Below are 14,708 nucleotides of genomic sequence, written 5' to 3'. Positions count from 1 at the left end.
TGTAAAATGATCTATTAGAAGCTTTATTATGAAATACTGTTACAATAACTAATATCAAAATTTTACAACTGAAATCAATTTAGTTTTAAATTACTATCATTTTCATTTTTTGAAATATTGTGTATATGTATATATGTATATACTAGCAAAAACCCTATTGAGCATTGCAATCTCTAATACATCCATCTATTCTCTCATCCCCATGTTCCTTGATTCTTCATATTCCCCATGTTCTTTTGTTCTTCATGTTCTCCATGTTCCTTGGTTCTTCATGTTCCCCAAGTTCTTGGCATTCCCTTCTTCACATCCAATTGGAAGACTTATTTGTCTCTTTGTCTTGTACCCAAGCTATCTTATACGATATATATATATATATATATATATATATTTGTAATATGTGAAAGGAATTAAAAAAAAACTTGCTACAGTCTTTTGATAAGACACTTCAAAAGCTTGTCATTGTTAAAATTTAGACCAAAGTTTTTGGAATTATATCATTATTTGAACTTCTTAAAACACAATGTTAGAAATTTTTAAAATGGCATATGTATAACCTCAATCCCATTATTATTACAATAATTTTTTTCCTAACTAATAACCATTAGCACAAAACAACGTTCATGATATGTAAGCAAATTTTTGTTATCTTACAAAAGAGGCCAATTTATTTCTCATATCTACAGACAACAAATAATGTTAATTCAAGCCAGTTGCATAAGAAATATAATTTAAATGATTTAAATTCAATTAGAAGATTAAAATAAAAATATTAATAAAATGTTATCAAACTACATTTACATCAGAAATGAACTGCGATGCCGACGTGTCCGAATGCTAATCATTCATCCACAAACGATTACTCCGGAGCAGCACTGCGTATGAACAAAACCGCACCCTCTTAATTCATCCAAGAGAATCATCAAATATCATTCATCCACATCCAATAGGGTCACGTCAGCTCTTCTCGCACCAAAGCTCATGGGCGTGGAGTGAGACATCGTGGCCACATCTTCGGCTGGAGGAGCGCTGGACAGAATTCCGACCTGTTGGGTTGCGGGGCGGACGAGGCTCTCCTGATCTTCAATTGGGTACGCTGCCGTTTTCTTCTCCAGGAGTGATTTGAAGCGCTTTTAGAAGGAATAGATTTTGTTGTTTTTGGAAAACTTTTCGGTGGAGTTTCGATTACTTGGGAGGGATTGCATGTTGGTGCGATTGGGAGAGGAATCCAGAGGGAGGAGGAGTTGGTGGTGTTTGCCTTTTAGGGTTTTTTCCCGTGATGGAGTGAAAATGCCCGAGTGACTATGGCATATGTGGGATTGTACAGATGGAGAAAGTAGGTGGTGTTTTCAAGTGTTAATGGGCGAGGTCAACGTTGGGTTTTTTGTAGATTTGATGCAGTCACGGTTTGGGGGCTTTTCGAATTTGGCATTTTGTAGGACGTGTTTGTAGATAGTCATGGATCCTTCCAGACGGCAGGGTGGTGGTTATGCAGTGTTCGCGCAAGAGCAACGGCAGAGAGAGCGTGAACAGGTAAAAAGCTCGTATTTCGAAATGATATCTATCATGTGGATCTGATTTTCACATGATAACGACGGATCTGAATGCGTGTCTATGACATTGAGCTCCATGGTTTTGCGACCCGATTCTATCATTTACTATTATCGTTTATTATTAATTGTTATATTTTTTTCCCAATATGAAATGATTTAGATTTGTTAGTTATTATTCACCATTGACAGCAATGGCTGTTTCTATATTGATTGCAGGCGTATGAAGATTCGTTGGCTGATGATCTGGGTGAAGAATTTAGGCTGCCTATCACTCACCGGCCTGTAGAAAATTTGAACACGGAATTCCTTGAGCAGGCCTCAGTCCATACGTCTCTATCCTCGTCCAACATTGGATTTCGCCTCCTCCAGAAGATGGGGTGGAGAGGGAAAGGGCTTGGTAAAAACGAACAAGGTGTGTCTCACAAACCCGTGTCTTGTTTGTTCTCGTTTGTTGCTCTTCTTGGTTCGCAACTATAATCTTTGTTACCTTCGCATTTCGCTTGAGATTTATTGAAGATTAAAGCAATGAAGTAAACCTTGTTTTTCTTTCTTGTGTGTAGGTATTGTTGAACCAATCAAAGCTGGTGTTCGAGACGCAAAGCTTGGAGTGGGGAAGCAAGAGCAAGATGACTTTTATACAGCAGAGGAAAACATCCACCGCAAAAAACTTGACGTGGAAGTGGAAGAAACAGAGGAACTGGCTAAGAAACGTGAGGTGTGTATCAATTCCTTCTATTTACAAGTATATAATGTTACATGGAAATACTTACATTTAGTACACTAAGAAGTCGGCGCTTGAAGTTAGTAATATCTGCAAAAAAACACCCGAATCTGATAATTGAATTCCATTTCTGATAATGTGTGTTACCTTCAATATGGGTGTAAGGTAGCCTGTAAATGTAGTGTTGTAAATCGTCAGGACGAAAGGCAGTGCAAGAGTGAACGATTATGGTGAATATAAGACATGTTATAGTAATAGAAGTGCAGGTTAGAACACCGATAAAGAGAGGCTAATGGGTGGAAGGGTCATTTTATTTGGAACATCTCGATAAAGGAGCAAGCAGCTATAGGTTGCAAGAGAGTGTTTTCCTGGAAAAATATTTTGAGAGAGAAGGCTGTGGCTCTCTCGTCCATATGTGGTGCGCTGTATTACCCGGATGGCCTTTTCCGGCTCGTTGCGTCCGTCACAGGTTGTCGCTGAGCGTGAAACGAAAATACAAAATGAGGTGAAAGAGATTCATCGCGTCTTTTATTGCGAACTCTGCAACAAGCAGTATAAGCTGGCTACCGAGTTTGAAACACATCTCAGCTCTTATGACCACAATCACAAAAAGGTACGGGGCTTGTGATCAGTGTGGTTCTTTTCAATTATACATGTGTGGAATCCTTCATGTTGAGGAATTTAGATATCCAGTTCTACACAATCATGTTCCACTATTTTTATTTATTTTTTGTTATGTGGCTTGTAGCGTTTCAAGGAGATGCGTGAATCCCAAGGGGGCCGAAATAGGGATGAGCGACAAAAGAGGGAGCAAGCTCGTGAAGAGAAGGAGTTGGCTAGATTTGCTCAACTGTATGTGTATATTGTCAGCTTTTGATATGACCATGATTGATTATGCTGGAGATGCTAAGCAACGATGGCATTCTTACGTTGTTACATTCGTTATGCTGAATTTTCTTCTCTTTTTCCAGGGCTGAGGCACAACGCCTACAGATGGAGGCTAAAGCTGCTGGAAGCAGTGGGACAATGGAAATTGTACAAGAGCAACGTCCCACTTTGAAATTTGGCTTTGGCTCTAAACCAATTGCTTCCAAGGTGATTATTTTTAGTATTTGTGATTCTGTATATTGACCGTCTTTTTGACATCTTAGTGGGTGTTGAATCGTCTTTTTGTCTTAAAGCGTTCAGAGTGATATTTAAGAGCACTTTGCACTGAGTACCACCAAAAGAGGCTCTTTTCAGGACCTGTTTTATGGATTCAAAGTGAAAAGTCCTCTTCGCTATGGTTTACTAGTGAACAAAAGATCCTGATTTGTAAATTTGTCGGCATTGCAGATGTCGATGGGGCTTGCTATAAAAAAGACCAAAGTGGCCTCCAAAGTCGCATCTGTGTTTAAGAATGATAGTGACGAAGAAACTTAGTTTAGCACCTTTGTACAGTAACCTCCTTGAAAATGGCGATGCCGAAATATTTCTTTCTCCATCATGTACCAAGAGTTGGTTTGGAACTTTGGTAGTAAATGCTTCAGCGTGAAGCTGAGTTTATGCACTGGATACTTGTGAAGGTTTTTTCTAACAAGTGATAAGCAAATCATTGTTATTTCTCAATGTTGTCGTATCTGATATGAGCACATGCCATTTGCTGTTGTAGTATAGCAACCAATTTGCCAACTTTCACCCCCCAATTTCCCAGTTTTTCTGAAAATATCAAGTATGTCTGTCGTCTGGAAATCAACATCAAAAGAGCAGATAAGTAGCAGTACTAATCGATGTGTTTTAGTCGCTGATGACCAATTCCCTCCTTCTATTGAATGTGCACATCAACTTTGGGCAATTTACGGTTTGCAAATACTCATACAGACGCACTGTTATAGCAAAGGGTTCCATACTACCTAACCAGTATAAAAAAATAGCTGGTGGCAAGACTAAGGATTCAAAACCCAAATAAGCAATCTTTGCCCGAAAAATTGAACGTTCGAATGGTAAAAAAATTGAACAATTTTAAAATCTTGATGTAATTTTTTGATGCATCAGTGAGATTTTAAACAAATCGTGGAGCCTAAATCAGGCACCAGAAATCGTTCAGCAATGCTCTGCTCAACTGCCGACTAAATAAAGATAACAAAATAATCGAATCTATTCACAATTTTTTTCAAAACAAATTAAGTTATTTACCGCCTCTGCTAATTTTATTCGATGATCTTTACTAAGAGAACGCACTGCAGATGAGACCGGACGTTGTGGGAATAATGATTCCACCATTTGTTGAGCATCGAAGAAAATTTCTTCTCATCTACGTCACGGGCTAATACCACGCTTGTGAACTCAGCGAGTCGTGAACTGAATGAAGTAATCAATGTCTCCCTGCATGTATGTACAGCTAAAAACGGATCGATGCCATGAGCACCAGCTACTTAACCAACATAGACGCGGTCATCAGCAGCGTGGGTAATGAGCGTTTCGAGAGAAGGCTCTGTGGAGGGTGGATTCACCGACCTGTACTGAAAAGAGGCACCTAACCACAAGAGGCACAACATGGCTGAGAAACACCCAGCAGCAAAGACGTAGAACTCATTTGCCTTCGAGAGACTATTTCCAATTATAGCCACAAGCGCTACTGTCACAAAATTGCCTGCATTTCCAAGCCACCAGTGAGAGTTATAAGACTTCTGTGCAGGTAGCAGTGGGCTTGATCACCACAACCAGTGCGGATACAAATACCTGCTTACTTGAAAAAAAATAAAAATAAAAATAGACATGGATCACGATAATCTCAAGGGTCAAATTGCAATGAGTAGTGCTAGTATTGTGTGCGCTTTACCTGCAGATACAGTGAAGAGCCATGCAGCCTGCACAACAGCTTTCATGGAATCAGGGGCTTGAGAGTACGCAAACTCGAGACCGGTGATACTGAACATAATTTCTCCGGCCGTCATTATCACATATTGCGGAATCTGCCAAAGCATTGACAACGGCTGGTTCGACGAGCCTTGTGCATCAATTGCTTGCTGAAGTAAGCCAGAGAGGAGGAATGCAAGTGCGCAAAGAATCATTCCGGTTACCATCCTGGAAATGGGACGCAGTGAAAACCCTCGCTTCTCAAAAAAAGGGTAGATCAGCAAGTCGAAGAGTGGGATCATTGCCGCAATGAAGACTGGATTGAGTGCCTGTGTGTATACATATTCACATTGAATGAGAAACCAGTAACACAGAGCAACATAAGTGACCTTATTCACTAGATATCGACTCGGCAATCACAGGCTAATAATTTAGTCATTAGATAACAAGAGAACTGTTTGGGATGTAAACCAAAGCGGATACGGATAAATGACAGAATTGGCTAAAATTTCCTTACAACATCTCAAACTGTGGGTCCTTTCAGCAATTCTGACTGATGTTTATGAAAAAGAACCGCGGGAAAACTAGGAAAAAAAAAAAGGCAAAAAAAGGCAAAAAAAAAAAAAAGGACTTGCCTGCATCTGGTCAGGCTGGATGGTGATATTGAAGAACCAGGGGACGCTGCCGTCAAGAGTTTCTGCTTGAAACACCCACTTCGAGGATTGCTGATCGAAAAGGGCCCAGAAGACTGGGGTTGGAAGTAGCAAGACAAGCACACGCACAAGCCCCTTCACGTCGTCCACGATTTGAGAGCTATGCTTAACCTTAGCGCCGTCCAGCCAGTGGCTGCCCTCTCCACGTCTGTCCCGAAACTTGACAGAATCCACGACAACACTCCCAACTTCAGCAAATACATTGCCCTGTGGAGGTTGATGGTAATATGTCTTCCGGCCGAACCAGAAGATAAGCAAAGCGATCATCATGAACACGGCAGGAACCGCGAATGCGAAGGAATACGAATAGTGAATGCGGAAATAAGGGCCCGCGACAGTTGAAAAGAAGGACCCCACGTTCACAGAAAGGTAATACATAGAGAAGAAGCGGCGCTGGATGCGCTCTTTTAATGGACCATCTGGGAGAGTATACTGTATTTGATCACCTCCAAAGGCTGCACCACAAGGTTTAATTCCGCCCGTGCCAAAGGCGATTAGGCCTAGTGCAGCAGATGTTGACCAGAAGAGCGTGGTTCGAGTGCTGGGGTCCGGTTCAGGTAATGCCGAGAGGGCCATCACCCAGTTGCCGAGGCAGTAGATTACTGATAAGTACAAGATGGTGCGGTATTTTCCCTGCACATTTTCGAAACCCTAAACCTTAAGCGATCATCTCATAACAGCAACTTCGATAACAACCAAACCTTGTACACCTATTGCTTTTACGATGAATTTCGAATTATGAAACAGAGTGATGAAAACGACAACATCAAAGCACGTCCGTCATTCCAGTTGGACAATCCTGTGAGCATACAAAGATACTTCTACACTCAACACGGAACCTTTCTGAACAATTCCCAGAAGCGATAAAAACTCACGAAATGCTTTCTGTTACAATGTCAAATATCAAATGGCATGTGTACTTAGACGACACGAATGGTAGACTCGAAACGAACCCAAACGCAGTCGCTCAGAAATGCGCCAATGATTGGCGTAGCATAACACGCCACGATGAAGAGATGCACGAGCTCAGTCGACTCGTTCTCGCTCAACAGCAGGTGCTGCACCAAATAGAGCGCCAAGATGGTTTTCATGCCGTAAAAGCAAAAGCGTTCGCAAAACTCATTCCATATCAAATACTTGATGCTCCCCGGGAACGCACCCAACACCGCATCATCCGACACCTCAGCTGCCACCAGCTTCACAGCCCCGTTCAACAGCCCCGAACGTTCAGACATCCCTCCCTCCTCGTCGCCCAATAGAGCATACCCACCATTCTGGTGCTCTTCTGTGTTCGCCATCGCGACCCAAAAAACAACCCAAAATCCACAACCTCCTTCTCCTCCGCCCCCTCTCGACACCAACAAAGAATCGACAGACTCAAGCAACAGAATCTCCTACACAACGCATGTTAATATGTATCCCATCTCCAATGTCGAACCTCATGATCTAAACTTGCACATTATCGCAACCCTCGACCGCATAAAGCTCGCACCCTAGAATTCGCTTCACCCATCAAAGTCATCCTCCTCATCTGGACGTCATGAGATAGGAAGTGTGCACGTTTAGGTTTCGTCCAACGGGGGGATGTGGATGAACTCCAGATGACCGACGACGAGCAGATGTATGAACCTGAATGCTGTGGCTTCGACGCTCGGATCGTAGGTTACATCTGGTAGGATACAACAATGGCAACGGCAACGGCACTTTCACTGCTGCTGCTGCTACCGCTATTGACGTCGAATGCTTCCAAACGCAAGGGGTAAAGTTACGCTACCCCCCACGATTCATCGAATTGATTGCTTCTCTTCCATAATTCTTCGATGATCCGGGACCTTTCTGTTTTGAGTAAAACCGGGATCACTGAAATTCGTCGCGGAATATTCATACGCCGCGGGTCAAGGGCGGAAAAAAGCTTGGTGCACGATTCTTCCGTGGATTCCTATGACGTGCGTGCTTTTCCGTCGAATCTGATAACTGGGTAACGACGATAATGGTGCCTGACGTGGATTGCCTATCGCACATCCTCAGATTGAACGCCGAACATCGATCCAGTAATGATGGATGCAATGACTGTCCACCCCAACAACTCCGTGACTACGATGCGTCGAAGACCACGGAGGGGCCGTCTTGTGGTGGGGGACGAGCTTTGTCTCGTGCTGGAAGCTGGGAATGGAATTTCTTTCAGTTGAGAAGCTTGTAATAAAGGCCCTAGAGTATGCCAGCCAAGCATTTATTAATGCATGTTTTTACTAATTCATGTGCAAAAAACCTCGAGTGATTCATTTCCTGATTTTTTTTTGTTTCAATTATTGAAATTAATGTGTGTATATGTATTCATACATACATACATATTTGAGTAATCCTAGCTTTGGAAGGCAATACCTGAAAGTTTCCCTTTTAAAATGTGATGTTTCTTGTAAAATGGCAAAAGGATAGATTCAAACTGTTGTTTTTTGGAAACCTATGCAAATAATAAATAGGAATATGCACATTTCTTAGTTTTTGGTCATAAAAGATATAGAAAAATGCTTTTTAGTAAAGTTTTATGCTTTTCTTTAAAATTTTGACTTCTTGGTAGATTATAATAATCAAAAAAAAAAAAAAAAAAAAAAAACATACTTAAAGTAATATATTCATAAATGGAAATTTCCAAAGCAACACTCCCATATTATTTTGGAAATGGTTGGCTAATGACTTGTACTCACATTCAAGTAGGTGAAGCATTGGGAGTGAGAATTTAGTATGTATGCACAAGTGGAAAGCAACAAGGGAGAGCAAGAATGGATACAAGTTGGGAGCAACAACAAAGAGAGAATAAACACAAGTGGAGGGCAACAAGAGAGAGCAAGAATGGATACAAGTTGGGAGCAACAACAAAGAGTTAGAATAAACACAAGTGGAGGGCAACAAGAGAGAGCAAGAATGGATACAAGTTGAGAGCACCAAGGAAGAGCTAGAGTAAATACAAGTGGACAATAGCAAGGGAGAGCATTGGAATAGCTAGGGTGTATGTACATGGGATGTGGCTTTAACAATATAAGGAAGTTGCTTTAAAAACTCTGTAGCTATATATATATATATATTTATATATATTTAATTTCTAAAATTTTATTTTAAAATCAAAATATTTATATTTTAAAATAATATTGTAAAATAAAAAAATATATATATATATATATATATAAAGAATTGTTTTTACTTTAATTTATCATATATTTATTTTATAATTTTTTTGAAAATATGAAAAAATATTTAATTATAAAATTTTAAGGTGTTAAAATAAAGAAATTAATATATTATTACGAAAAATAAATATAAAAATAGAATTTTGAATATATGATGAGATTTTCTATTAATATATATTTTTTGAATAATAAATTTTGAATGTAAAACCATTTTTAATTTTATGGATCTAAAGATTATAAAAATTTTCATAATTTTGATTTATAAACTCAAAGTTTAATTTTACTGTAAAATTCCCATGGATAACTTATATATGTTTTTGTAAAAATAAGTTGCTAAGCACCCTAAATACTTAAAAGATTATAAATGCACCAAACACCTATATTCTTTATATTCTTCAAATAAGTTTTTGTAAGAAAAAAAATATATTGCATGTACATTTTCATAAATAAATAAAATTAAAAAAAAAAAAAAAAAAAAACACTACCATACAGTTATGCAACTTTTATTTATATAGTTTTTTTTTTTTTTTTTTTTTTTTTAATCATTCAACTCTATGACATACTAAATTTTCCTTTAATATTCTATTAACCATCACAAAATACAATTTTTGCACCAATACTTCTGAAATTTCTAATTTTATGTTCTTTGTCAAATTTTGTAATAAATCTGTTACTACTTGTTTTTTTGACATCTTTCACAATGATAGAAAAGATAGTAATATCTATAAAATACTTATTACAAATTACAATCTAGATCTAAATAATCATGTTTTCAAATCAATCTATATTTTTTATTATTTTTTCAATTTATCATTCTTATATAAGTTTTTTTCTAATATTTGTTTTAGATATGTATTTTTAGAAATGATTAATTGATATATACAAGGTGATATTTGTTAAATTTAATTTTTTTAGTGACCAAATAATAATTTGATGAATAGAACTATTTAAATTAGTAATATGCATCAATACAAAAAAAAAAGAATAAAACTTATTATGTAAAAGACTTAAAAGTCTAAATTCCATTGACTTGGCTATAAGTAGGTAAAAAGTCCAAGGAATTATGAGCCTCTCTCTAGACTTAACTTTAATTTGGAGATGGTATGTTGTCACATTAAATCAATAGTTGGTGATAACTCTTCTCATTGAATAATAATCTATTGGTATCAATCACTTCATATTGAAGTTGACAAGTTATAAACAAAACTCTTATTAAGAGGAGTTAAATACAAACTACTAGTTGAGTTGGATTGCATACTAGTCAACTTCAATAGAGGTGGCCACAATAGGATTTACATCCAATAACTAGAAGAGAGACAAAGTAGCAAGTTAAAAAATTATAGAGATTTAATAATAGTTTAAGAAAAACTACTATTTTTATAATAATAATAATAATAATTCTATTATCTTGTATAAGACACTTGTTAATGTTTGATTTCTCTCTTGCTCTCTACACACATGCACACTTGTAACCTTTGGCCTTTGTGATTACTTATATTATTTTTAACTATGTACACATGGTTAATTGTCTCTTTGTAAAAGACCTAATCTATTCTTCTCCAAACTTTATAATGTCTAGTTTTTACTTAGATTGGATATTTTTAATTTGATTATTACTATTTATATCCTATTGATTGGATTCTTATATAGGTCAAGTATCCCAAACCTATCTTCTACTATTTGGACCCCATTGATCTTAATTTCTTTATTAAGTTGATTCTTTTAAATTCCCTTAGATCAATTGGGCCAATTAACAATATTCTTGTATAAACCTATTAATGGCATATTTTAATTATATAAAAATTAATAATTAAATAAATTTAAGATAATTACAAAGTTTAGTGTTTAATATAAATATTTAATGTTCTAAAATCAATCAATATCTTTTAAAGAAAGAAATTTATTTGAAAAAAATAAAAATAATTTGTATAATATAAAGTATTAATTCATCAATATATTAATAAAGTATCTAATAATATGATATTTAGAATCCAATAATAAAAATTAAACTTAAAGTCAATATAATATTACATCATTGCATTGTAAAATTAAAATTAAAATTTAATAAAAAGATATTATTTAATTTACCAAATATCATATATATTCTTCAACCTTTAAGATTTTTAGATATCACTTTTGAAAAATCTTTAACCATATATGCACACTTTGTCTATACAATATAATTACAAAAAAAAATTCATGTCTTTATTTCATAATAATTTTATTTTAATCATTTTTTTTTATTATTATCTATCTTAGATTTGATCTTTACTTTTGTTGCACATCTTATAAAAGACATATCATTGTGAGCCTAAGTATTTTTACTTGGATTCATAGATGGATGCATTGTCTTATAACCAGGCATATAAATGAATGCATTGTCTTATAAGCAAGCATATAGATGATGCTTATGGATGCTTACAGATGCCTATAGATGCCTTATAGCCTTGAACTACTAGGATAAGTAAGCATATAGATGAATTTCAAACCTCACCAAATTCTTGATTTAGATTGAATACCTATTACAAACGTTTTAGTACAATTTGATACTATTTTTTATTAGAGATTGATGATTGTTATGATGAATTGTTCAGTTCACTCGACATTAACCCTCTCCTCTTCGACTTCATATGATTCTAGTTAAGTATTTTGTCTCTTGCATGAGGCCTTAGAGTTTTATGTAGATGTAGCAACGAACCAGTCAATGATGATCAATCCACGTCAATGTCCAGGTTGTGCAGACGCCGCATTCACCGATTGTCACTTGGATTTATTTTCTGATCTAGAGTCAAAACCTGCTGCCATGGCGTCAAATGCATCCCATGACTAAGGGTTGCACAGTCTCAAATTTTGACACCAAGAAAATAAATTGTCCGTGACACGCAGTCTCAATCTTCGAACACAATCATTTCACCTTACATCTGTTCATCTGATCGAGTAAAACGTCAACTTGAGGCTGCAATGACCACTATGTAGGCCACTGAGAACATGATTAGAGGTCGCCGAATAAATCGTATAAGTCTATCCTTAAATCAATGCAACTGCTTTAAACTGCTGCTATGGACTCTAGTTGTCACAGCGGCGATCGAAAATGTTGCTAGCTCGTGTGCCAGTCCTCTATGATACAATCCATGGTTATAAAATACAATACAGATACCATAAGCCAATATGGATCCTACAATATGACTCTACGAGTAGGTTTGCCCAAAGTGATTTATCTCATTCTCCGAAGCTTTTGGGTTGGTATCCATCACCGAGAGTGGCCTTGGAAGGGTCCTTCAGAAACTGGTTCTCAGCACTCTCACTGTGGTACACGCAAGAGATTTCAGGGGCTTGGCGAAGATCGCCCACGAAGCCAAACGTATTCATGTTGCGTTTACATGCTCGAACTTCGTCAGACGTCACTAAACCCCGGGCTTCCAGCACACTCCAGTTACTTTGCCTCAAGACACATCCAGGCTTCACCTCAGTCTGCGACACGTACACATTGAATCTGCCATTTGTGTGCGTGCATGGCAAATGAGAATTAAATCAAAACAAGACAATCGAAACCCATCACAATGAATATTTGCTTGTGAGAGTGTTTCACGAGGAGAAATCTAATGAGGAAAGAAAGTTAATTGTACTCACGGATTAAAAGAGATAAAGAGGCGCTGGTCTAGCACCATGGCGCTCATTCCATTAGCAATGCATACATCTGGGTTTGGAGTTTGACGATCTATCACTTCGCGAGATGCAACGTTATTAGGCTCCACGTTAAGGACTGTATCAACAGTGATGCCTGCCCCCATTCCCAAAACGAACATACCTACAGTGAAGTTCAGAGACTTCAAGCAGTAAGGCTCACAAGACAAAAAGATGACCTAGGAGTCGATGCTGTTATGGATTGTTGTATGATCACTTCGTGCATAAATGCAAGTCCATACTGATTATTTAGTGACAGCTTCAAAGAATTTTCTACCTCATAAAAAACTTTTAACACAAGAAAAGAATTCACGTTATGATCTCCATTACTGAGCTGGCCGTTATTCACATCACAGCGTTACTCAAGCCCTAGCTAAACAGCTGCATATCAAACCACATCGCAGTCATTATAGCAAGACTCATGTTAAACTCAAGGTTCAAGTAATGAAATTACCTGCAAGAATGTATCGGTTGGCTCCTCTCAATAGACGAAGTAGAGGCTCAATCCTGCCCTCACCCTCCTTGTCGTCAACCTCTTCATCAAACTCTCCCTCCTCTTCATCATAGTCATCAAGTGATGAAATGTAACCACCGTCCGCTTCCATGTTCGGATCCCTGAAGATCAAGCATCTCGCTGCTTATTTCAAGCTGAGCAAATCCAATGCACAACTCCACTTCACTATCTCCACTACTTCAGTAACATATTCTGGTGTTTAATGCAACACACTAGCCTCCAATACATGAGAAATCATACTTACGAAACGGGGAAAAATGTACTGTTAAATTTGAGAGCAAGGTGTTCAAAAGAATAATTGAAAGCGATGAATATGACAACTGCTTAGCTGAAGCAAGTAGCCTAGAGAGTCACCATACTAACCTTCGCGAGGCCCCTCTCAATAATGGAAGCACGTTCTCTTCTTCCAAGTCAGAATTTAAGGAACCAGGAGGACTTCGTGGAGGGTAATTAGGTGATTTTGAACGACGTCTTGGTCTCTCTTCATCAGTTCTTACTGCGCAGATTCGGCCAACACCAACACCTCTAGCAGGTCGTGATGAATCACCTACCAACTTCACCTCAAAGAACTTCCTGCGCAATTGCAACTCAACACATGAGACCGTGCTAGGGTTTGAGTGAACAGATTGCTAAACTACTAAAAAGCGGAAAAAAACAGACGAAAATGTGTTTTCTTAGACAGCCACATTTTGCAGTACTAGCGAAAAAATTAACACTACTTGGTATCAAGCAATTATCAGACTGTCTGCGATGCAGCCCTCTTGAGACATGTCAACCGTGCGAGGCGGGAATCGTGTGATTTCAACAATCTACATACTTTTGGCATTGGTTTCTACAGGGTAGATTGAACCAGAATCGGGAGCACCGCTCATTCGAAAATTGACAAATTCCGACCACACTTCTATTTTAGAGTGGAGATGAACTCATTAAGAGAAAGGAATCACATACCCGTTATGAGCAAGTAACCTACGCGATTTAAGCGCCACAGTTCCCTGGCATAACCCCGTTCTCCATATTCTGGTTCCTACAGAATCCTCCAATACCGAAAATTTTACGCTGCATCGAAAATTAGAAGCTGGCACGCTGCAGAGAGGACCAGAACACCCACTCATCGCAATGCGTTGAGAGGAGACGCGAATGTCACACCCGAATCCCTCTCAAACCTAATTTTCCCCCAACTCTTACTCGGCACTCATCACAAGCTCGGATTCAGTGCTTCTTCGTCGCTCGAATCCTGTTGCAGGTGAACCGCCGCACGTTTCGATGCTTCCTTCGAAGAGTTGGGAATTCCAAGCCCCAAAGGAAATTTCACAAAGCCACTGACGCCTCGATTTGTGGCGAAAATGTGGAAGGTATATGCGAAACCCTAGTCTCTGTTGTTTTGTGGTTTAGAGGAAAAGCAAATGACGTCAGAAAAGTTAACATTCTAAAGCTGATAAAGCCACAGACATTGAAAGTCTGTTGTGCATTTCGAGAAGCTTATTCTCATGTTTCCTGCATTCT

At 38.0% G+C, this 14,708-nt stretch overlaps 3 protein-coding genes across 6 annotated transcripts; 1 reads left to right on the top strand and 2 right to left on the bottom strand.

Moving 5' to 3' along the window:
- The first annotated feature begins 1,017 nt into the window (after positions 1 to 1,017).
- LOC112273262 (uncharacterized) lies at positions 1,018 to 3,825 on the top strand. 3 transcript variants are annotated; one of them, XM_024501788.3, is made up of 8 exons: positions 1,018 to 1,088; positions 1,388 to 1,530; positions 1,767 to 1,962; positions 2,111 to 2,265; positions 2,741 to 2,884; positions 3,020 to 3,123; positions 3,243 to 3,366; positions 3,607 to 3,825. In XM_024501788.3, exons 2-8 carry the CDS (start codon positions 1,456 to 1,458, stop codon positions 3,691 to 3,693), a joined length of 885 nt encoding a protein of 294 aa, XP_024357556.1. In that variant the 5' UTR covers positions 1,018 to 1,088; positions 1,388 to 1,455; the 3' UTR covers positions 3,694 to 3,825. The 3 variants fall into 3 exon arrangements, with proteins under 3 accessions (XP_024357556.1, XP_024357555.1, XP_024357553.1); XM_024501787.3 differs by having other exon boundaries at positions 1,325 to 1,530; XM_024501785.3 differs by having other exon boundaries at positions 1,018 to 1,530.
- A 437-nt stretch (positions 3,826 to 4,262) lies between these two features.
- On the bottom strand, positions 4,263 to 7,606 carry LOC112273261 (uncharacterized). Its single transcript, XM_024501784.3, has 4 exons — positions 6,776 to 7,606; positions 5,745 to 6,455; positions 5,093 to 5,438; positions 4,263 to 4,903 (listed from the first exon to the last, which is right to left on the bottom strand). The coding sequence occupies exons 1-4, from the start codon at positions 7,118 to 7,120 to the stop codon at positions 4,686 to 4,688; spliced, it is 1,620 nt and encodes a 539-aa protein (XP_024357552.1). The 5' UTR covers positions 7,121 to 7,606; the 3' UTR covers positions 4,263 to 4,685.
- A 4,266-nt stretch (positions 7,607 to 11,872) lies between these two features.
- On the bottom strand, positions 11,873 to 14,646 carry LOC112273544 (uncharacterized). 2 transcript variants are annotated; one of them, XM_024502456.3, is made up of 5 exons: positions 14,154 to 14,646; positions 13,569 to 13,778; positions 13,146 to 13,306; positions 12,638 to 12,815; positions 11,873 to 12,500 (listed from the first exon to the last, which is right to left on the bottom strand). In XM_024502456.3, the coding sequence occupies exons 1-5, from the start codon at positions 14,315 to 14,317 to the stop codon at positions 12,227 to 12,229; spliced, it is 987 nt and encodes a 328-aa protein (XP_024358224.1). In that variant the 5' UTR covers positions 14,318 to 14,646; the 3' UTR covers positions 11,873 to 12,226. The 2 variants fall into 2 exon arrangements, with proteins under 2 accessions (XP_024358224.1, XP_024358226.1); XM_024502458.2 differs by having other exon boundaries at positions 12,638 to 12,788; positions 14,154 to 14,549.
- Between the last annotated feature and the right edge of the window lie 62 nt (positions 14,647 to 14,708).

This window comes from Physcomitrium patens, chromosome 20 (genome assembly GCF_059467195.1).
Source record: "Physcomitrium patens ecotype Gransden chromosome 20, ASM5946719v1, whole genome shotgun sequence".
Taxonomy (NCBI): domain Eukaryota; kingdom Viridiplantae; phylum Streptophyta; class Bryopsida; order Funariales; family Funariaceae; genus Physcomitrium; species Physcomitrium patens.
The sequence above is the reverse complement of the archived record's forward strand: the minus strand, read 5'-3'. Positions and strand labels throughout refer to the sequence as shown.